This window comes from Mastigoproctus giganteus, chromosome 8 (assembly GCF_048544385.1).
Source record: "Mastigoproctus giganteus isolate SK-2022 chromosome 8, ASM4854438v1, whole genome shotgun sequence".
Lineage (NCBI taxonomy): Eukaryota > Metazoa > Arthropoda > Arachnida > Uropygi > Thelyphonidae > Mastigoproctus > Mastigoproctus giganteus.
In genome coordinates, this window is record NC_143582.1 from 148,110,677 (window position 1) to 148,135,934 (window position 25,258).

General features: G+C 36.7%; 1 protein-coding gene across 1 annotated transcript in view; it reads left to right on the forward strand.

Moving 5' to 3' along the window:
• The window catches only part of RNaseX25 (Ribonuclease X25), a 161,994-nt gene that overhangs the window by 31,228 nt on the left and 105,508 nt on the right, over positions 1 to 25,258 (forward strand). The window contains exon 4 of the mRNA XM_090379814.1: positions 3,422 to 3,491. Coding sequence (XP_090235940.1) covers positions 3,422 to 3,491 — 70 coding nt within the window. The remainder of the gene's footprint in view (positions 1 to 3,421; positions 3,492 to 25,258) is intronic.

Sequence of the window (25,258 nt, forward strand, 5' to 3'; positions counted from 1 at the left end):
TTGATATCCTGTAGAACACTTCTGTGCTGATACTCTGCTGTTGAATTAACTATGGAAATAATTTACATGAATCACTTTGGTGAATTCATGTAAATTATTTAAGAACAGCGAACCTTTTAAAGCTACAGGAAACTTCTGTGTCTTTTGTATAGTAGTAGTTTATTAGCCTAATAATCATGCTGCATCATGTGTTATCTCTCACTCATTCTTACTATGACTGGCACCTTATATCGGTGTAAGGTGTACATTGCTGAAATATAAAATGAATATTATGTAGAATATACCATCTGTTATACACCTAACCTTGCTAAGGTAACGTCATTAAATAAAGTTTAGGTTAGTTAAAATAGGATAATGAATGATTAATTGATAACTGAGCATCAAGAAAAAAGGTTGAAAAGACTGGTTCATCAGTTGAAGCAATATAATAAGGTTAAATGAATTTCTGTATAATGGCTTCTAAACATTCACCACCCTTATGATCAGTAAACATGAATAGCTAATGTTGAGAACATCAAATAATGCACATCAAATATGCATGGTATTGCAGAGAGGCATATAAATAATGATTACTAGAACTAATAAGACAGACATTTGTTGAGTTGTCAGCTAACTGAATAATCTCTCTATACATTAAAAAAAAGTTTTCCTCCTAGTGATATTTACTTGAGCCAATGGGAGAAGAGGATGGGGCAATTGTGTCACTACAAATGCATAGGTAAATAATTACATGTCATTTCCTGACTAGATTTTGATCAGTGCATTATAATGTTAATATATTAGTATAATATTATACAAAACTATACAAATATTTACACTATAGGTACAATGAGTTCCTTCTTCAGCTAACATTAATATACAAAAAACGTTACAATGGAACATCAAATAATGGCGAGTGTGGTCACATATTAGACAGTGAAGCATGTGCCCGAGGTTGGTGAATGTTAAATGGAAGGAACACAAATGGGTTACTGAGCAGAATCAAACACTTGCTGTTGACAATGTAGAGTGCATACGCGGGATGCATGCAAACATTCGTCACATTGCAAAACAACTGCTTCCATAATGCTCACCAACCTCGTGTATGTGCTTCACTGTCTAATACATGACACATCCTGCATCATTTGATGTTCCATTGTAACATGTTTTTTGTTTATTGATGTCAGCTGAGGAAGGGACCCATCATCCGTATAATTCATATATTTGTAAATAGTGTAGTATTTTGGAAATATTTTAAATATTTGTATACAGGCACTCCCGGCTGATGTAATATTCAACTTACGGAAATTCAACTTTACGGAAGTTTTTGCCGGCCGGTGAAAACTAAAAAATCGTGGAAACGTATTTTGCATCCTGTAGGAATAAATGGAAGTATTGTGAAAATATTGTAATGTGAACCCAATAACACTTTTTTTTTTTTTTTTTTTTGGTAATTCATTTCAAGATCTCAGAAGTTGAAATTTTTGCTATATGACTAAGTTATTTATCTTTCTAAAGGTCATTTTTATAATGGAAATTTCACTACACTTTCATCGTTATGTTCTGTTTACTTTTATCATATGTTCTGTTATAAGAATCCAATTTTTGAACGGCTTTGTGATATTTTTCTAAAGCACATTTCTGGATTCACAACCATGAAACAATTTACACTTTCTGGTTTATTGGGCTTTTCTGTTAGCGCAACCTATTATAAATAAGTAGTAAACTTGATCTTATTGCATTTGCGATAATCCTGATAACTGGAATTGTGTGGGTCTTTATGTTATTATGGTGAAATGTGTTCCCCCTTCACTGAAATCTTCAATCAAAAAAAAAAAAAACAAATTTTCAGAATCTTCTCTTCATTCCTATTTACTTATTACTATGGTGAAGGGAAAGGGACCAACAGAAAGTGGTAGTGCTAGGAAACAAAAAATTATTTATCAATGAAGATAATTTAGAAGTACGAAGCAGGACAAAGTTTGTCATCTATTGCACAGAATTAGATCTTGCTGCTTCAACAGTGAATACTATTTTAAAGGACAGTGCACGTATAGAAGAAAGTGTTAAAAGATCTACACATTTAAGATCAACAGTGATCACAAAACAGTGTTCAGGTGCTATATCGAAGATGGAAAAGCTATTAATAATATGGATGAAATATCAGATTTAGAAGCAAATGCCCCTGAGTCCAATGGCCATTCAAGCAAAAGCAAGAAGTATTTATGAAGATATTAAGGATAAGTATGCCAATCCCAAGCCAAGTTCGTGGAAAGCAACTGGTCTTTTAATAGGTTCAAGCATCGTGCTGGTTTCCAAAATATTGAAGTATGTGGTGAAGTCACCAGTGTCGATTCTGCAGCTGCAGAGAAATTTTGTGATGTGTTGGGAAAAACCTCTTCTAAATCTCCATAGCCCTCAACTTTCGCAGTGTTGTGCTTATCAGCTGGAGAGTTAATTCTAGCAACGATGCTTGAGAGACGGGCATAGAGTCAGCAAGTTTAAGGCAGCGATACTTGAAACTTGCTGACATTATGCCTGTCTCTTTTTGTAATTTTGTAATTATCTCTTTTTGTAATTTTGTACACTTTTGTAATTTTTCCTGCCCATCAGATAAAAAAAATTGAATAAATAATTCTATTTACGTGTTTGCCAAATATTTCTTTTTTTGCTTCAATTGAATTCAGCACGCATAGTTGTGAGTGCTGCATAAGCATTTAGGGAAATTCTGACTTGCGTAGAGTTCCGCGGAACGCAACCCTTACGTAAGTTGGGAAGTGGCTGTAGTTTGTAAATATTTTAGTCCTGCTCTTTCGGATGCAACAATATTCCTCACTTAGGAAAAGGCCTTTTCCTATGTAAATAATTACGTAGTGATATTTATTCGACCTTGAGAATGCTGAGCGATGGGGTAGCTAATGGGAGAAGAGGGATGCTGGTCACATGCTACAAGTGGGCAGAGCAATTACGTCACTACAAATGCACAGGTAAATAATTACAGAGGTTATTTCCTGATAAGATATCGATCAGTGCGTTTCGACATGTGTCTCTTACATAGAACAGATTTGACTTACTCTGTCTTACCTCTACATTTTACATAGAAGAGTGTGCATGTGGGTTGCCAAGCAAAGTGAGCAGGGGACAGAGCCTCTAGTAGTATCATTAGGAAAGTTTTCCATAACATTAAAAAAGTTATTTTGTCAACTCTTACCAAAAATTTTTATTCAACAATTATGTTACTGAATTTTATTTTAAAACTTCGAAAGCATCAATGCAGAGGAGACAAGATCATCTCAGCAAACCATGCATACTTTTGTATGTGCTTTTGAAATTAAAATGCAGCATGATGCAATATGTGCAGAATTGTAATTCATGTGTATATTGTCCTTTGCATAATGTTTTATATAACTCATTTTATTTCTCTTCCTCCATCCAACTCAAGGCCCACTGCCAAACATGGATATCCCAGCTTCTGTAACAGTTCTTGGCCATTTGAGAAACAGAAAATAGAGGTATTTATTTCTTAAAATTTTCATATTTATAGAGTAAATATTTAACTTTCTCTAGTTACAGAAATGTGATGAATATGAAAAGGTTGTTATTAAGGATAGCTGCAAAATTTTGGATCATTATTAGCATACAACTTTAATCAGTTCTCTACACAGCATAAGACTGGCTAGATTGACACAAGAGATTTCCAGGATAGCTTTGATAATTTTTTTCACCTAAGTGGGTTTTTTTTTTTTTTTTTTTAATCATTTCAAGAAAGCCAAGATACTTGAAGGGAGGAAGTAGAGTATATCTGCATTTCAACAAAGCAAGGCCTAGAATCTCACGTGGCTAATTCAAGTGCTTTTTAAGTGCTCCCTTCTCTAATGTGCAAACAGAATTGTAATTCATATAGTATATTGTCATTTGCATAGATTTCATATGACTCATTTTATTCCCCCCCTCCACTCAAAGGCTCGCTGCAAAACATCTTTATCCCAGCTTCTCTAACAGTTCCTACCCATTTGTGAAACAGAAAATAGAGGTATTTATTTTTAAAATTTTAAAATTAGTTCTGAACAGTTCTTTGATACATATTACTTGAGTGTTTTTTTTGAAAGAAACCCAGAGCTAATTATAGCTACTTCAGCACTGATTTCTGTTCCAAGAATTTTGCTTTTGACTGTGCAGAATGAGAAATCTCAACTGTGCATTCAAAGCACATTCTTAGAGCTTAATGGAAATTATAGCATCATCATGTTTCAGACTAATCATGAGAAAGAAAACTTGTAGATAGACACATTCAGTGTAAGTTATTGCAAAACAACAGGATATGCTACAAAATATATAAAAACAACAGAAGATACAACTTACTCAAGCACATAATACCTTACCAAAAGTGAAACTGTAAATTATAGGGTTGCTTTATACTGGCTGATTAAAGCCAATTTTAGATTTACTTTTAATAATCACACATAAGTGCTACCATGTGAAGTCCATTTCAATTCTGTGGGGCCTCTGACTGCTGAAAAGATTCTGTCCTTGCAAAAAAAAGTGAAAACAATTTTTCTCCAGATACATTAATTTCACAGAAAACTTAAAAATAATAATTAATATTATTATATTAGGCATTAATTATACATATTCCTTTATAAGCCAAAACTCTCTTCTGTCGACTCATACTTATAAATTGTCTCCCTGAGTAGCATTAAACATTCTACTACAGTTTACACAAGGAGTATTTACAATTACAAAAATTTTACCTATACACACCAAATAAATTCCAATACCACACATTCCATCTCTGGGAAAAGTCCCCGCAGTCTCAGTATTCAAACACCTCCCCCCCACAGTTCAAAAAATTTATCCTTTAAAATTGTCTATAAGGAATACATATTACTTTTCCAGGAACACTGAATGCCTTCAGGGAATCCAAGTTGATTCTAAATCTTGTTCATCTATAAAATTTTGAGCGGGAAACATAAGGAAAATGTTACTTACTTTCCTGTCTGGTTGGACCAGTCTGCTTAAAAGTTCCCACCCAGTTTATTTTGTTCTGGATAGCTAGGTGCCCACAGCTTGCCTCTGATGCTACAGGATCCTAATTTCCTGCCATTCTCTTCGAAAACCCTTTCTTCAGCAACTTTTGACAGCACTTCCCAACTTACGATTCTTTCTTCCTCACACTGTATGCCATTACTCAACAAAACCCTTACACGTACTACTCTGCACACAACTCCTCTACATGCCAAATGACACCTCTATACACACACAAAAAAAAGACCTAATTGCATACCCTTCTCCTTCTATATGTATACCTTTCTTTTTTCCTTCTATATGTATACTACCTTTCTCCCTTCTCCTATATATATGTATGTATATATATATATATATATATATATACACCTTTCCTTTTTTTCTCCCTCCCCCCCTTTAGGTTAATCCCTGATTTTCCTTTCTCTCTCTTTTAGGACTTTAGGTCTACTTGGTTTAATTCATGGAATTTCTTGACTCACTTCTGTTGAATCCGGTTCTTTGTTAACCCCTCCCCCCACAACATGCTAGCCTTAGTAAGCAAAAGCTTACAATCCCCCCCCCCCTCCTTAATGGCAGAAAATTCTTCCAAAAGAATTTTCTGGGAGTCATCTAGAACTCTCTCTTTCCAACAATTCCACAAGAAATCCCTTACTAGTTTCTGATGCAGAAATCGCCTCTATTTAATCTAAAATAATCCGTCCATCTGGCCACTCTACACCTACCCTGGGTTTCTGTCTGGGCTCCTTTGATGTTCCTCTGGGTGTCATCTGGAGCATGTTCCCTTTTGACTTCCTACCTTTGATTATAAAATCTCTGAAGTATCCCCCTTCCCTAAAGAAATAACCTTTTGTTCTATCTCTCACTCTCTGACTACTTGCTTCGCTGTGTACACTTTCCAAATTTCTGGTTCTCTCCAACCTAACTTCCTACTTTCCCCTCTTACTCGTACTAATAATTGCTGAATGCCCACTTGAGGACCTTTTTTCTTTCTCCAGGTCTCTTTGCTGGCTCATCCTGCGAGATTTATTGCCCCCCTTGGCATTTTGTGTGTGTGTAAGGAATCACCCACAGTTACTAGTACAGTTGCCACCTCTTTTCTTTCGGGTCTTTTCTTACCTTACTCTACATATAGCTTTGGGTTAGTCCGGTCTCTGCTTACTGGTTGTAGGAGATTTTGTCTGTATTGGGGCCCCTGCTACCATGGCCTCTCTATTTCCTCTCTCCCTTCTATCCTTCTCTATATATTTCTGGGGCAGAACCTGGCCCAATCACTTAAGCTATTACATGTAGCTTAAGTCATTGGGAGAGGGTGGCTGCTAGTAAAAACTAGCAGCCACCCTCTTCTCCACCTTTGCTGCCATCTTGTTTTTCTCATATTCACCTTTCTGTGTTTGGATCCTTTCTTGCCCTAGTTCGCTAAATTTGCTTATTAACCAGTCTAGTTTTTGTTTTAATTTAACTGCCTTCCCACTTCCCCGTATTATTCTTCTCTTTTCTGAGATTCTTCTCCCCCTCCTTTTGTCTCCCTTGTTCACATTAATAGTATTTGCTTCTCATCTGGCCTCATTTTTATATGCCTTTTCCAAGTTTTCTTCTTCCTCAGTGTATAAAAAGGCCTGATCCGGGTCTTCGGTTTCCTACGCAGAACTTCTTTCCTAAACCTTTCATTTAGCCCCTTAATGAATTGTCCTGTCAGTTTTTCAAATGCTACATGTTCTGTTGCGTCGATGTGGGTGTTCATCTTCGCTGCTTTAGTCTGTGTAAAAATTCTGCCACTGATTCACCACGTGCCTCAGCATTACCCCCCCCCCCCCCCAATTCATTTACTGCTGTGAGGAATGATGTACTTCTGCGGTCCAATTTCCCACACTCATAGGTGGCTGGTCCTTGTGTGCTGGCCCTTCCTGGCTCCCTTTTCCATTTTTTTCCTATTTCCTCCCGGTAATCTCTTCCTTTACAATTTCACCAATAATTTAAATGTTTCTAGATTAATTACTCTTAATTCTATTTTGGCTCATCAGCTGGTTATTAAGTCCAGCAACTATAAATTATTAAAGCTTTAAAATTTTCACAATTTTACTATTCACAAATTATTTCCAACCTTTTTAATTTACATATCACATCACTAATTACTACTAACGATACTAATTCTTGATCACTTTTTTAATCATTTTCATTATTCACTGTTGTTTCACTCTACTGTTTTCTTTTTGCTCTTTTTTTGGCAACTTTGTCATTTGCAAAATAATACTAGCTGGCAACTTCGCCAATTGTAGGGTGAGCTTTATACTGGCTGATTATTTTTCTGTTAAGTTGCAAGAAAGTGATAGTAATAGTGAGTGAAGCTGTTGCGTGTGATAATCATACAGCACCCAAAACTGAATATTTTTAAGATTAGTTTTTTTTTTTTTTTTAAATGCAAAACAGATTTATTTAAATTGGTGCAAAACACATTCTCTAGGTAGTAATGTTAGGTGATGAATCAATTCTCTGAATATATTAATTTAAATAATATCAGTGATCAACAAAATGGAAATTTTTTTTTTTTTTAAATCAGATGGAAACACTTTTCTGAATCAATTTTGTATGCTGATTTTAAATACTTTCTTGTTTTTCCTCCCTAGCACATGTATTTTTTTTAATGACTGCTGATAATATCAGTACAAGTTAATTAAGAAAATTATTTCATTACAGAACACATGAAACTGGTTAAACTTACATTTTTATCACTTTTATAGTGTAAACCCAGTACACTTTATATACAAATAAAATATTTAAAATAACTAAATGCACAAGGCATTAAGAGTTTAATATCTATGTAATATCAGTGTGTAGATGTTAGGCCAATAAATAGCCTTGAAACATGTCTGGGTGGTGGTACTCACTGAGAATAAGTAACAATAGTCTTCTCTATTAGTGAAGCGTTACTTATTCGAGGTAGTGCAATATCATGGCAACTCGTGAAGGCAGAGTGCAATATGAGAAAGAGCAAATGATGCCTACAACAACTACTTTGTAGTTTCTTAAGAGTTGTCTATGGTGTATCTACATACCGATATTATACAAATAAAATAATACAATATACTATTGTAATAGGGATAAAAAATTAAAAATGTTGTGTTCAGGTAATAATAGATAAGTTTTTATAAATGTTATGGGTAAAAATGTTCAGATGTAAATGTATTTGCATTTAAACTTCATTCCAGAAACCTTAGTAGTTATTTTCCATTGACTTATTTTCCATTGACTTAATGTCTTGAGGGTGTCATTTCCTCCTGCTTGTCACTCATCATGCAAAGATTTTTAGGAAAGAAGTCTACATATGAATGCAAGAAATGAAGTTTCAGTAACATATAACATCCCATTTCTTCATATATGCATCGAGCAGTTTCTGAACTCCTTCTTTGTATGTGGGACACCTGTGATTAACCAAAAAATTTCCACAAAACCATTTTAAATTTGTTGTGCTTTATGATACATTGATGATACATTTTTCTTAGCTTTTACCCTGCAGAAGCTCTCTGATTAGAAGCCCAAAAAGATTCCCTCTTTTGCTTTCATGCCACTGGAGCTTTGGAAAAAGCTTTAATAATAACATGTGGTGCCCAGGCCTTGTTCTGCTGCTCACTTAGAGCACAGACAAAGCATAACTGGTAAATTTTCCCAATATCCATTTTCATTGTATGCTGTTGTGATTTAGTTAGGAAAGAGCTACACTTATGGCAGAATTTGTTGCAGTGATTTTTATGCATTTGAGGTATGACAATGAATGTTTTCATGGGGTCTTGCCCAAAACAATTTAGAATCAAATAATTAAATTATGAAATAATAATGATATAGTCAAACAATTACATAAATAATATGATGTAAATGTAATAATAATAATATAATATCAGTGTAGATACACAATAGTTAACCCATAAAATTAACTACATGTAAGTTTAATTTTATGGGTTAACTATGTAGCCTGCCATCTCGTTGTGAAGGTAGCCACAATATGAGATATAATTAAAAACGATGCCTTTACACTACACATGTAGTTTAATTTATGTGTTTATGTGTTATAAAATGCAAAGTTCATTAATATTTACAGATATTTAAAGTTCACACAAGTGCCGAAGAACTTGTGGGTGTCTTGTATTTATTCCTTTCTCTGTGAAATTTTACATTCCATAACTGCCCCTACCATGTCATAGGATGTAGAGCCATGGCTTTTGCTGGATATACCCAAATATGGGAATCCAAGTAGCGAATTGGTATACAGCACCATTAAATCAATTGACCCCCCCCCCCCCCCCCCAATGGTAGTAAGAGTACTGCTAGAATAATGCAAGAAAGCTTCATTTGCCACAAAACTAATATAGCATTGGCAAAAAATAAAAGGCACATTCCGATTTCACCTCTCCACCCCCCTCTGACAGTTCATGTAGTTTTTTTTACCTTGAATTTATTCCACCTGTCCACCATTTATAATGCAAGATGGGGGTTTACTACCACAATCAAGTACCTTCTGGCTTAAGGCAAATTTCTGCACATCTGATCTGCAACAATTTTTCCTCAGTTTGAATTTATGCTCCTCATGTGTGTGTAGTCTGAGCAAGGGAAGGACTCAGCATTAAGCTTACTCAATCCTTTTTTACTCAAAAAAAAAATTAGATCTCCTCAAAGGTGCCTAGTCTCTAGATTCTGCAGGTTGAAAAACTAAAGCCTTTTGCTCTTCTCTTCACCCATTCCAACAAATCAGTGTCCTTCCAAAAATGAGGCTTCTGGACTTATATGCAGTACTCAAGATGTGATCTAACCATTGCCTTATACTGTGGCATAATTGCATGCATATACCTATTGGCAAAATTCCTGTGCATCTTTGACAAAACCTCATGAGCTGTCCTGGCAGCCTCTCTGCACTGCTCAGAGAACTTCATATTTGACTTCACAATTACCTGCAGGTCTTTTTCATTCTCCACCATCTTTAGTGTGTACCACACAGCTGGTAGGTTAATCTTGGATTACTGCTTTCCATTTGAAGTACATGCATTTGCCAATATTAAACTTCATTTGGCACTTCTCAGCCCATAATTTGTCTAGATTTTGTTGCAGGAGCCTATACATTACTGTGGTGAACTACTATACCGACATTCATATCGAATGTCACCTTAGACATTAAGCCTGATATGTATTCATCATTCATCAGTATCATTAATAAATATAAAAAACAACAATGGGCTCAGCAGTGAATTCTGTGGGCTGCCTAATAATACAGACGAAGCTCTATATAACAACCCCCCCCCCCGGGGGATAAGAAAAATGGTTGTTATATTGCTCATTCATAAAATCATCAACAAACAGGTAAAAGCTTAACATTTAATGTGATTCTACTAATATAAAATGTATAATCTTATTTATATGTACAGGTAGTTCTCGACTTTACGAGTTAATTTGTTCCTAGCACGCTAGTAAAGCAGGAATTTATTTCCCATAGACATAAGGTTAAAAATAGGGGTTACGTTCTCAACAATGAAATTAGTTAGCTAATTAGTTGGTGTTTAAACAATGATTGATTTATCCAAAAAAATGAAAACATATATTATAATAATAGAGAAATTATTTACGACTTACAAATGTTAAAGAATGTTTATTCTTCATCATCATCGACTAAATGCATACTCATTGATCATTTATTATTGGCTCAGCACTTGTTGGTTTGTTGCATAAGGAGTCGGCTTTTTCATGTTTCAAGAGGCGTTTGTTTCCAAGATAACCTTCTCTTTTAATTATAAATTTCACGATTGCATGCATAAGTATTTTTTAACAAGACACACAAATTGCAACTAACATGATTCACGTGGAGTAACAAGTTTACGAAGCTTAAAAAAGGAATGAAGAGAAGATTCTGAAAATTTATTTGTTTTTTTATACGACTGAAGATTTCAGTAAAGGAAAACACATTTCACCATAATAACGTAAAAAACCACACAATTCCAGTTATTGATATTTTCGCAAATGCGATAACATCGAGTTTACTACCCATTTATAATTGATTGCACTAACAGAAAAGCCCAATAAATCGGAAAGTGCAAATTGTTTTTGTTTTATGGACATGACCTCCAGAAATGTGTTTTAGAAAAATATCACAAAAGCATTTAAAATTGATTCTTATAATGGAACATATTATAACAATGAAAGTGTGGTGCATTTTAATGATTTGAATTGGTAACTAATACAATTTACAAACCACGCTTAGGACCTTTTATATGGCCTTAAGGTCACGCTTGTGACCTTAACAATGACATTTCAGAGAGATAAATAGCTTAGTTATACAGCGAAAGTTTCAACTTCCAAGATCTTGAAACGAATTACCAAAAAACAATGTGTTATTGGGTTCGCATTATGATATTTTAACAATACGATGGTGTCTCTGGAACTGATTAATATCGTAAAGCAGGGTACACTGTATTGTATAGCTACACAAGTGGTTTCGAATGCGGTATTTTTGAATGTTTAACATTCATTTTTTGCACTTAATGTTCATATTTTCGATTTTGTTGATACTTGATACTTGAGGGAAAAAACTTGTAAAGCGAGAACCTGTACTACAGTATTAAACAAGAAAATTATGATCGTAAATTTTTCATTGGTTGTATAGAGTGCGGTAAGGTTACAACTAAACTATAAATTTCATAGGCTACGTACCTAACAAGAGAATTGTTTCATACTTTAAAATAATCTGTCAAAACATGCTGTTTCAATGGTAGAGCATGCTTTAAAAGAGAATTATGTGAAGGTGTGCGATAGCAGTTATTTCACTTTCACATTTAGGCTGCACTTTAAAAATTTGACATAAAAGTTCTAATCCTTGATGAGTATATTTAAATGAAACTTCTTGTTCAATCACAGTAGGTTTCTCATCTTCATCACTACAAATTTCAGAAGGTACCATTGTCTGTAAGAAGTTCCTCTTCATTTGTGCATATCCTGAAATATTCAATGTCCACATCCACTTCTGCATAATTTTTGAAGCTTTAAATTTTCCTAAGTTTAGGTGATGACGCACATTCTCAAATATTTCTTCCCTATTATCGGACTATTCTTTGCAGTTAACAGAGGAAGAAGTATGTGAAACTTCACACATTGCATCATTCAAGGCAATAAATCCAGCATGTTTGAAGCAGTTTGCAATCACTTTTTTGCCAACTTTATTCCATGCTGAAACACATAAATACATTGCCTGCAGGATGTCAATTTTGCATAAAATTTTGCTTTCTTAATAGCATTCTTCAGTAATTTTTCTAAAAACACTGGATTATACTTTGATCAAGTGGCTAAAGAATTGACATTATATTTGGTGGTAGATACTCAACAATGATTGCATGTAGATTGTCTACTTCATAATGAGGGGGTGTAGTTATTCACAAACAGCAAAAATTTTCTATTATTCTCATTCTTTGTAGATTTGTGATGTCATCCATGCCTTTTGGTTTGCTTGATACATCTTCGATAATGTCTTCAAACTTTTAAAGCATTGAGACTTTCCCAGTAATTAAAAGAGGAAGCTTCTCTGTGTAGATGCGGATACTTCGTCTTTTGTGCTTGAATCCAACTCTCCAACTCTGTGCAGCAGATTTCTCTAAACTTTCAATGTTTTTCTTATCTTTCAGAATAGTGAACAGAGTACTGTTAGGAATGCTGAACTGTTTGGCGATGCTAGTCTTAGAGTGCACACCACTATTTACTGCTTGCAAAATCCTAATTTTATCTGCGATTGGCAAAGCTATCCACTTTCTTGGAGCCATACCAATAAACATACACATGCTAAATAATGAAATTAGCTCCTAGCCGATGTTAATTTGATTATCATACTGTGAGAAAAGAGCATGGGAAATCTTAACAAATGATATCTCATGGTCAGGCTGCAAGCTTGTCAGTTACTTCAATATATTTGAAGTTTTCCGTAATTTTTAAATGTGAATATTGTAATAAAAAAAAGTAAAAATTCAGATTAAAAGGTAGAAATTTATGGTCGTTACAGAGAAATTCTTTTATTTTCACTGTTTTTATACTGAATATAAAATAGCCTTAGGTTAATGAGAAATTGGCCAGGACTAACTACATAGGACATTTAACATGTTGGGACATTAAAAAGAGGGTCGCTATAAAGAGCTTCGACTGTATTGATAAAGACTCTGTCTTCTCCCACTGAACCATCTGTTTATCCATAGTAGCAATGTGCCCTTAATGCCTTGCTGCTACAATTTATAGCAGTATTTTATATGTTACTTAAAATATAATTAATACTGCTATACAATTTATAGCAGTATCAGAAACTTGTCTGAAATTTAAGTATATGATGTAAAAATTATTTTTTGCATCTATTTAGTATCAGAATTGGCAAATGATGCAACAACAAGCTTATAAAGCATCAGCCAAAAAAATTCCACATCAATTGTCAATTTCCTTGAATGGTTTGTCAAGTTCTTTGAGTTTATTCAAGCTATCCGCTTTCACAATAACAGCTGGAGGTTTGTTTTCAACAATCACCCCCCCCCCAACTGGCTGAAAGCAAACTCCCACTCATCTATCTCGCAACCATCCATCCATCCTCAGTTTGAATTTATGCCCTCTCATGTGTGTAATCTGATCAAATGCCATCAGCATTGAGCTTGCGTAATCCGTTCAAAGCCTTAAACACCTCAGGCTGCACTTGAAAAAGTGCAGTTAGATCATCTCACAGGTGCATAGTCTTCAAATGCAGCAGTTTGTAGAACTGTAACATTTCTTGGTAAGATCACCCTTATGTTCACCTCACTCCTTTGTTACTAGGTTATAGTATCCAGTGAGATTGGTCAGACAAGATTGCTTCTTAACACATTCATGCTCTGAATACAGTATAATTGCATTCCTGTTTAAGTGATCCTGCATTCCTTCTTTAACCAGTGATTCCATTATTTTACATGAAACAGCAGTCAAGTTAATAGATCTGTAATTACCCATCTCCCATTGATTCCCCCCCCCCCCAAAGTGAGGATATATTTGCACATCTCCAGTCCATAGGGGCCTTCCCTGAATCCAAGGATGCTCTCATAATTGTGGCTAAAGGTCTGCTTATTTCTTTTTCTGTCTTCTTTAATATAACTGGGTAGATCCCTTTCACCCTGGGTACCTTTTTTATGTTTTACTTCAACAATTTTGCCTCTACTTTCTCTCAGTTATCACAAAATCATTCAGCTCCCTGCTAGAATCTGATTCACTTCTGGCATCGCTATCCCTAAAAAATTCCTCATATGTGAATATGGATGCAAAATACCAATTTGGTTTGTCTTCGGCCTGAGCAGTATCATCAACAGTTAATCCATTCATACCTTGTAGGACAAAGTGATTCAGCCACTTCCTTCTTGTGTTTATGTAGGTAAAGAAATCTTTGCTGCATTTCTTTGCAAACTTTGCTGAAAAAAAACCATGAGTTAGGGTTGAATTTGAAAGTGTCTGCAATTCTGCCCAGACACGATAGGAGGGAGTATATGATGAGAGCCTTGTTGATCAATTTGGCCCTGGAGAGATTGTGCAAGGCTCAAGGGGTAGAATTTTTCTCAGCCTGGTCTCTTTGCTTGTTAACAGGAGAGACTGGTTTTACAGGGATGGGATACACTTAAATAGAAAGGGTGCAAGAATATTTGCTGATGCTATCGAGGCAGAGTTAAGTGGATTGGAAAACTGCTAGCTTGGGGGGGCGGATACATGGACTAATAGATTAACAGTAGCTGCTGGCAGAAGTAAAAGTGATTCTTGCCCTACTTCTATTGAAATGCAATTGAGCAGCAACCTGGAAAGCAAGGAAATGGGGATTTCTATGACTGCTAGGAGTCAGTGGAACAAGTAAATACATGGGATGGGCTGTGTTAGGGTAACTAAGAGTAAAAACAGGTGCATGCATACTTGAATGTACACCAATGCTAGGAGTGTAGTTAATAAATTCAATGAGCTTAAAGTGCTAGTCAAGAGATCAAAGGCATTGTTGGGATATCAGAGACATGGTGTCACACAGACGTAACCAGTGCAGAACTGGAATTTGGGGAGTACAATGTGTACAGAAAGGATAGACAGGACAGGAAGGGAGGAGGGGTTATGCTGTTAGTTAAGAAACACATAAAATCTAAGGAAGTGCACCCAATTGATGTTGGTGGACAATGCAATGTTGGGTCTGTTTGGTGTGACATAAGCACTGGGAAAGGAAAAATAAGAGTAAGTGTGTATTATAGGCCAAATGAATCTGATGAGTATAATGAGCAATTGTGCAGAGAAATAGTGGGCAAGTAAATCAGAGTGTCTTATAATGAGGGATTTCAATTTCCCAAAGATGGACTGGAATTTGTGGGTAGGTCACTCACACACTAGCAAGACTTTTGTGGATTTATTGGATGATTGTTTTCTACAGCAGCATGTTCGGGAAGCAACTAGAGGGAGTAATACTCTTGATCTGATTATCAATAGTGATTCTTCATGCATCAAGAATCTGCAGATAAAGGAACCACTAGGTGGCAGTGAGCACAGGATTTACACAAAGAGGTAACTACCATTAAAGGGAAGGGTTTTTGCTTTCGTAGAGGTGACTATGGTGGTCTCAGACCACCGTAGAATTTAAATACTGTCTGAGACAGTATTTAAATTCTATGTGGTGGGACCAACTGATGATGTTACCAACAACAAATTCAAAATGGGAAGCATTCAAAGAATTAATCCTGGAAGTTACTAGGCTTTTCATACCAACAAAGAAATATTGTTCAAGATTTAGGCCTAAATGGATGTCAGATGAACTAATTAGACATGTGACAGAGAAGTAAAATGCATGGGATACATATAAATTAACATTTGACACAGAAGTCTATGATAGGTTTAAGCTAGTCTGTAACCAAGTTACAAAGGAGGATAGGCAGGCGAAGGCAGATTACGAGAAATCTTTGGCAGAGGATGCAAAGAAAAACAGCAAACAGTTCTTTACTTATGTAAACTCTAAAAGGAAGAGGATGAATCAGATGGTCCACTTGATATCGATGGGTCAACTGTTGATGATCCTGCTCAGGTAGCTAACAAACTAAATGAATATTTTGCATCTACATTCACACATGAGGAGTTATTCATGGAGGGGAATGCCAGATGTGTATTCAACTCTAGCAGTAAGCTAGATAATCTTGTAATAACTGAGATTAGGGAGGAGGAAAAATTGTTGAAAATAAACATAAGAAAAGGCACCTAGGGTGGATGGACTGGAATCTATCCCGTTATATTAAAGGAGGCGGCAAAGGAAATAAGCAAACCCTTACCCCTAATTATGAGAGCTTCCCAGTCCACGGGTACCTCCCCTGGCCTCAGGGGAGGTACCCATGGACTGGAGATGTGCAAATGTGACCCCAATCCACAAAGGAGGATCAAAGGGAGACACAGGTAATTACAGACCTGTTAGTTTAACTTCTGTTCCAGGGAAATTAATGGAGGCACTGGTTAAAGAAGCATTGCAGGATCATCTAGACAAGACTTCAGTTATAGCTTGGACACAGCATGGGTTTGTTAAGGAGACGTCTTGTCTGACTAATTTGATTGGATACTATGATGTAGTCACAAAGGAACTGGGTGCAAAGAATAAATAACTTTGATATCATATATTTGGATCTTAGGATGGCCTTTGATACTGTTGCACATGGAAGGCTGCTGCACAAATTGGAGCAGTATGGCATTGGAGGCAAATTGCTGCAATGGATAAAGGGATGGTTGAGTGGGAGAAGACAGAGAGTGGTAATCAGTGGACACTGCTCTTTGTGGACTAATGTTATTAGTGGAGTCCCTCAGGGTTCAGTGTTGGGTCCATTGTTGTTTTCTGTATTCATAAATGATATTGATGATGGTATATCAGGCTTAATGTCCAAGTTTGCAGACGATAAGAAGGTTGGCAGGGTTGTTAATGACAGTACACTGCTGCAACAGGATCTAGAAAAGTTGAGCAGATGGGCTTTACATTTGTCAATTTAACATTGACAAATGTAAAGTATTACATATGGGAAGCAGTAACCCCCAGAGTAACATATCAACTCTGTGCTACTGCACTGACAGTGGTAGATAATGAAAACGACCTGGGGGTAATCGTGCAGGAAGATATGAAGTTTTCTGAGCAGTGCAGACGTGTCTTGTCTATGATATACAGGAATTTTTCTAGCAGGGATAAGGAGGTGATATAAGGACCTCCAGACCTATATACAGTACTCAAGGTGTGGTCAGGCCACACCTTGAGTACTGTATATAGGTCTGGAGGCCTCATTTTAAGAAAGATGTAGAGCTGTTGGAACGAGTACAGAGAAGGGCAACAAGATTAGTGAACAGAACAAAGAGTTGCTCTTACAAAGAAACTTAAGTTTTGCAAATTACAGTGTCTGGAGACTATGCACCTGCGAGGTGATCTGATAGAGGTGTATAAAGCCTTGAATGGTTTGAGCATTCTCAGTGCTGATGGGATTCTTTCTCTTGCTCAGAATAATTGCCTGAGGGGGCATAAATTCAAATTGAGGAAAGACGGTTGTAGGATAGATGTGCGGAAGTTTGCCTTTAGCCAGCTGGCGGTTGATTGCTGGAACAAACTACCATGATAGCGTAAATAGATTCAAGGCAGAACTTGAAAAACATTTGGAACGAGGGGATGGGTGAAATAAGGTTTTTTTTTTTTTTTTTTAGGTTGATGCAAAAAAGCTTGCTTTCTTGCACCATATGCTAATGCTAGACTTCTTCTTGTAATCTTCCTTGGCCTGCCTAACCTCTTTGTAATCTGATTGTAGACTAATTTATATGTATCCCAGGCATGTTTGTTCTCTGCCACAGATCCCACTTGATCAGACATCCATTTAGGTCTTAGCTTTAAACTTGATCTCTTAGTTGGTATATAAAGCTTAGTTGCTGCTGTGATAATATCCCCAAATGCTTCCCATTTAAAATCTGTTGTTCATAACTTCATTAGTTGGACCACTACATAAAACTGTCTGAGATCATTGTAATCACCTTTATGAAAGCCTTTGCCCTTGATAGTACTTATACCTCTCAGTAAATCCTACATCAGTTCACTGCGATCACTGCCACCTAGTGGCTTATCTGCAGATTCTTAATGAATACACTTTTTAACTAAGAACATATTCAAACCCCCTCTCCTGTATGTTCTTTCTGTATAACATGCTGTAGTCAGAACCAAATTCCAAGAAAAATGAAGTCCAGTTTTTAAAGTCTGCCCACAGGACCCTTATTACTGGGCCCATTCTTTTGGATTATAGTACCTGATGTTTTTTAAATATAGATCAAAATCCTTTGGATGCTTTTGCCTTTGCAGATGACCTTGTTATCCCATGAGAGCAAACAGCTGAGCAGAATTAGCTGATTAGATTTTTTGCAATGGATCATACAACCAAATAATCAGAGCATACAATTTTTCTAACATGCTGAACTCAAATAATGAGAAATTATGGTCCATCTCAGGACCTATTATTAAAATAGTATCTGTTAATACAGTAAAATCTTGTTAATACAAACTCATATTATATAAAAAGTGCTCGTTTATATGAAGCACATACCATTCCCTGGTGAAAGGATAGGCTTTTCTATATAAACATATTCGTTTATTACAAAATTCAGTTAATATGTATTAAAGTTCTTTTTCACTCCGTGAGAAATAAATATTGTCATTTTATACATTTAATACAAATCTTGACAGAGCTCGCTGATTATTGTCCCTATTATTGCCTCAGGCCACCCGGCTTCCTATTTCCCGAAAGATGGCGCTGACTTGTTATAAACTAGTTTTGTGTAAACAAAACCAGTTTATGGTAGCTACAACGTCAGGTGCACTCTGAAAAACATCTTTGTGAAGGATGAGTTGTTAAATTAACAAAGGAATAAAAAGTTTTTCTAAGTTGTTTACCTGCACTCCCTCGCTCTCCAAGGGAATAAGGTCAGTTACAATTGTTACCCCAGTTCAAAGTCTTTTGCTACCATATACATCAATCTAATTTTTGTGTCATTTTATCTGAGCTGATGTTCTTTTTTGGAACTTGTCTTTAAATTAATTTAAAATTTGTTTATATCAAATCTTATCTAGCAATGTTATGGTGACAAAATGTAAACTGACGGAATTAAACTAAAAATTATACAAGAGACCGATAGGATGGAAAGAAGCAAAACGGACATTGCAAAAGAATACAACATCCCTTTACCTACTTTATTGACAATACTGAAAAATTGAAAATGACTTGAAGAAGTGTGTGACACTGGAGCAGCGATGAAAAACAGGAAACGAATTTGTGGTGCAAACCACAAATTCGTTTCCTGTTTTTTGAGGAAACAGGAAACGAATTTTGAGGAGCTTGAAACAACTTAAAACAATCGAGTGATACCAACAACTGCATGCGTCTAATTTGCCAATATCAGGTCCGATTTTGCAAGAAAAGACAATTTATCTAGCTCAGCAACATGGGATTAGCAACTTCAAATGCAGCAGTGGCTGGCTCCAAAGATTTAAATACAGGAATAACTTGGTTTTGCAAAACATTTGTGGTGAGTCTGGATTAGTTGACAAAGAAAAGGCTACAGACTGGTTGTGTTCTGTAGAGTCCATCCTTGAAAAATATGAGGCAAAGAATATTTTTAATCTTGATGAGACAGGTTTATTTTATAATTTGCTGTTTGAGGAGAGTCCTGTCATGGTGGAAAATTTAGTAAAAAAGACTCGCTGTTCTGTTATGCTACAATTGAGATGGCAGTACAAAACTACACTCACTTGTGATTGCTAAATTTTTCAAGCCAAAATGCTTTAAAGTAGTTAACCAACTTCCCTGTAATTATGAGGCCAATAGAAGTTTTTCAGTCTTGGTTATCAAAAGTGGACAGAAGAATGGCTTCAGAAAAAAGGAACATTTTGATGATTCTAGATCATTGTACAGCACATTCTGCTGAGAAACTTAAATTGACAAATATAGGGCTGTTGTTTTTATCCCCCAGTCTAATGCGACCACTGGATCAAGGCATTATTTATAACCTCAAGAGAGCATATAAAGCCTGCCTGATAAGGTACTTGATCCGCAACATAGGACTGAACAATTTGCAGCCAAATTGGAATGTCTTGGATGCTATCTGTAATCTTGTTATTGCTTGGGACAGTATTGTATCAAGTGTAATAATCAACTGCCTCAGAAAGAGTGGCTTTGGAGAGAATATCATTGAAAAACATGGTCCAGCAGACGAATGTGGTAGCAACATTGAGGAATGGCGGAATTTAAAGGAGCATATGGATTTTGTTGGCACATTTGAAGAGTTTGTGAAGGTGGATGATGAAGTTGCTACCACTACAGAGTCAACACCAGAAGAGCTGCTGAGTACCAAACGAAACGATGATGTTTTTGTTACCAGTGACAGCAAAAGTGAAGAAGAGCATACACTACCATCTAAAAAAAGTTGCTCAAAATGTATTGAACATAATAGAGAATGTGTTGGCCTGCAATAACATTGATAAAGAAACAACTATTGCATTTGATAATGTTCGTGTTGTAGTTAAAAATGCATATAGGACAAAAACTGTGCAAACAACATTGGATCCTTTCTTTAAATTAGATTAATTTATTAAAAAGTTAATGGTTTGTATATATCAAAATTTATACTGTACAATATTTTCATTTTCATTTAATTGCTTTTTTTAAAAATTTATCTTACAAAAAAAATAATCTTTAAAACATGTTATTCCTATTAACGTTTTGTTAGACGAGGCTTTTGTTTTTATTTTATTAATTTAAATTAATTTAATTTTGTTATTATTATTAGTCTTAGATGTACAATATGTACCAAAAAAAAAAAGGGAAAAAAAGTACAATTTGGGGTACCACGTTATTACAAAATGTGAAAATTTAGGTTCCTTGAACTTTGTATTAACGAGAATCGGCTATATTAAAGGTCTCTGGTTATCCAGTTTTCTCACGGAGGGCGATGGTAGATGGCTCTCTATCTTCTAACTTCTCCACTAATGCCAGTGTTTCCCAAGGTTCGTTTCTTTCTCCCACTCTTTTCCTCTTGTATATTAATGACCTTCTTCCATTGACTGGAAATCCTATCCATAGTTTTGCCGATGATAGCACATTGCATTCCACTTTCCATTTTGAGAAATCTTGCCCTGCTCAATCAGTTTCAACTTCTCGAATATCTGCTACCAATTCCTTAAATGGTGATCTCCAGGTAATTCTCCAGTGGGGCAAAGACAACTTAGTTGATTTCAGTCCTTCTAAAACTCAGTCTTGTCTTATATCTCGCAAAAAGGATTCTTCTGCTCCTATGCTTATCTTTGGTGACACTCCGATTTCTAGACAAAATGATATATCTCTTTTGGGGATTACCCTGACTTCTAATCTCTCTTGGCACAAGCACAATACAAATATTGCTTCCTCTGTATCTAAAAAACTTGGTTTTCTCTTTTGCTCTCAGTGATACTTTTCTTCCAAACAGCTGTTCACTCTATACAAATCTCAAATTCACCCTACCATGGAATATTGTTCCCACAAAACCTCTCTCAGGCTTCTTGATTCCATTCAGAAGAGGACAGTTAGGTTAATTAATGATTCATCTCTAACAGAGTCTCTCCACTCGCTGTCTCATAGATGTACTGTTTCTGCTGCATGACTCTTCTACAGATATTTCCATGGGCACTGTTCTTCTGAATTGGCTTCTATAATTCCTGCTCTCTCTTTCAAAACAGTCCGAACACGTGCAGCCACCAGCCAACATCCATTTAATGTCCAACTTCAAACTCACAGAACCAACTTTTCATCTTCCTCATTTATTCATTCAACTGCCATTTTTTGGAACAACCTTCTTTCGTACAGATTTCCTGAAAATTACAGTCTACAGAAGTTCAGGTTCCAATATCAACAAAAAAAAAAAAAAAAAAAAAAAAACCATGTCCAAGCCACCTCAACCTAGATTCCTGCATTTTTTTTTTTTACTTAGAGGCCCTACCTTTGATGTAGTCATAATTTCTTATCCTGTCCTTCCTTGTCGCACCACACATCCATCTTAGCATCCTCATCTCCGCCACTTTCATCTTCTTCTCCTCGGCCCTTGTAATCACCCATGTCTCAGCACCGTACATTAATGTGGGTCTAACCACAGTTTTGTATACTCTTCCCTTCATTCTACAATTTACTTTCTTATCACACAGCACTCCACTCATTTTTCTCCAGTTCAACCATCCACATTACACTCTATGCTGTATTTCTGCACCCAATCCTCCATCCTTCTCAACATTTGATCTCAGATACTTAAATTTTAAAACTGATGGCTGCAGTTTTATAGAACTTTCATCTTCTCCATTCAATACCATATATTCTGTCTTTGTTCTACTTATCCTCATGCCTTTCTCTTCCAACGCTTTCCTCCATTCCTCCACTACCTTTCCTTGGGATGGTTCGCACAGTGCGATATCATCTCGAACAGCATACTCCACGGTGCTCTACTCTTCACTTCCGTCACCAACACATCCATTACCAGATCAAACAGATATGGACTAAGAGCTAATCCCTGGTGCAGTCCAACTTCTACAGAGAACCCCTCAGTCATACCTACACTACTCTTCACCTGAGTCACGGCTCCCTCGTACATTTCCTTCATAAGCCTTACGTACTTTTCTGATGCACCCTTCTCCCTTATGCATCTCCATACCTCTTGTCTGGGCACTGTATAATATGCTTTTTCCAGGTCTATGAACACCATGTGCAACTCTACTTGCATCTCCCTGTATCTTTCCATCACCTGCCTTAAAGCAACGCTTCTTGATTAGACCGGGGTTGGAGCCAGTCACCACCAAATATGGAGGATGCGGAAAGGTCAGGGGATGACCACCACATATTCCCGGAGCAATATGGTCTTAGTTGCTAATGCTCCTAAAAACCAAATAACAAACAAACAGCCTTAAAGCAAAGACCGCATCTGTTGTTCCTCGTCCCGGCATGAAACCAAACTGTTCTCTCCTATTTCCGTCTCCTGCCTTATCCTTCTTTTCCAGATCTTCATCGAATGAGACATTAACTTTATTTCCCTGTAGTTCCCACATTCCTGCACATCACCCTTTCCTTTATAGATTGGCACAAGTATACTTTCCCTCCACTCACCAGCGCCTCCGTAGCCAGGTGGGAAGGAGCAGCAGTGCGTAGCACACGCTTCTTGATTAAACCGGGGTTCAAGCCCGTCACCACCAAATACGGAGGATGCGGAAAGGTCAGGGAATGACCACCGCATATTCCCGGAGCAATATGGCCTTAGTTGCTAATGCTCCTAAAAACCAAATAACAAATAACAACTCCACTCACCGGGTATCCTCTCCTGCTGCCACAGTTTTTCCATAAAGTCCCATAGGATATCGATCCCTTCTTCTCCCAGACTTCTCCATACCTCTACTGGTATCTGATCAACACCTACTGCTTTCCCCCTCTTCATTTTTCTGAGTGCGCTTTCCACTTCTTTCCTGCTTATGCCTTCCACTACTCTTTCATTTGTCTCTCCATCCTCGCATAATGCGCTTGGGTTTTTCTCATTTAATAACTTCCTAAAATAGTCTTTCCACCTTTCCTTAACCTTCTCCTGGTCCCGTATAACCACTCCCCCTCTCATCTTTTATCTGTTTTATTGATGAGAAGTCCTTTGATGCCTTGTCTCTCGCTTTGGCTATTCTCATCAATTGCCTATCTCCATCTTTCCTTTCCAGTTCCCGATAGGCCTTGTCCACTGCCTTTGCTACTGCCACAGCCCTTTTTGCCTCCTTATTTGCTAATTTATATGCTTTTTTTATTTTCCTGATTACTTGTTAAATCCCATCTTTTCTTCATCTCCTTTTGTTTTATCACTGTTTGCACTTCCTCATTCCACCACCAAGCCTCCTTTCCCTCCGACATCCGCTTTCCTGATGTTTTCCCCAACAACTCTTCTCCAACTTTCCTTATGATACAACTATTTAACTTCCACCACTCTTGCACGTCTTCCGGTAACTTTATTCCTTTTAGCACCTTTTCTCTAAACTCCTTCCTCAAACCCTCCTCTTTCAATCTCCACCATTTTATCCTTTTCTCCCTCTGTCTTGAATAAATCCTAATTTTGTCCACTGCAACTTCCCAATCGACCACAAGCAATCTATGTTGTGCAGACACACTTTCTCTGTTTATCACCTTGCTGTTCCTCATTTCCTTTAGATGCCTCCTGCGGCACATGATATAGTCAATCTGGCTTGTCCTATCCCCACTCTTGTATGTTATCAGCTGGCTTTCTTTCTTTTCGAAGTAGGTGTTAACTATCGCCAGGTCGAATGCCACTGCATGTTCTACTATCCTCTCCCCTTCTCTGTTTCTTTCCCCAGTACTCCACCTTCCTCTCTCTTGCATCTTCCTAAATGTCCATTTAAATTTCCCCCAACAATCAACCTCTCTCTTTCTCAGGTATTGCCATGACCACTTGATCCATTTCCATCCAAAAACTGTCCTTTTCTTCTTCCCTGCATCCTACTTTCAGGGCATACTTGACCACATACTATTGTGGTCAAGTGTCCACCCACTTCCCATTTGATGCTCATAATCCTATCACTCCTTCTGTTAACCTCACACACTCCATCTTTTAACTCCTTATCAACTACAATACCTACTCCATTTCTTCCTCTCTCATCCGCTCCCCTAAAGAACAACTTGTACCCTTCACCGAGCTCTTTTGCTTTATTTCCCTTCCACCTTGTCTCTTGTAAGCATAGGATCTTCTCTTCTTCTTAGCATCAAATCCACAATCTCTCTACTCTTTCCATTCATCGTCCCAATGTTCAATGTTCCTATTCTAACACTTTTCATCCTCTTCTTTTTCTTCTCTAGCTGGACTAACTTCTTTAACCGAACCCATCCTTTGTTCGGTACCCCTGACCCTTTTTTCTCACAGTTTCCGGGTGACGTGACTGAACGTCGCTTATGGGGTACGTCCTACCCATACCACATCTATTTTCCGTCATTCTATCATTTTCTTTTGTTTTGGCATAGCTTTTTTATGGCCGGATGCCCTTGCTGATGCCAACCCTCACCATTTATCCGGGCTTGGGACCGGCACCTACTGAGGCTGTCTGGCTTCCACATTTAATTTAAGTATATTGGTTTTTTTACTGTGATAAGTAGAGTGCAAGAAATATCTTACAATGAACAAAAGTAGATTGATAATTGCAGTA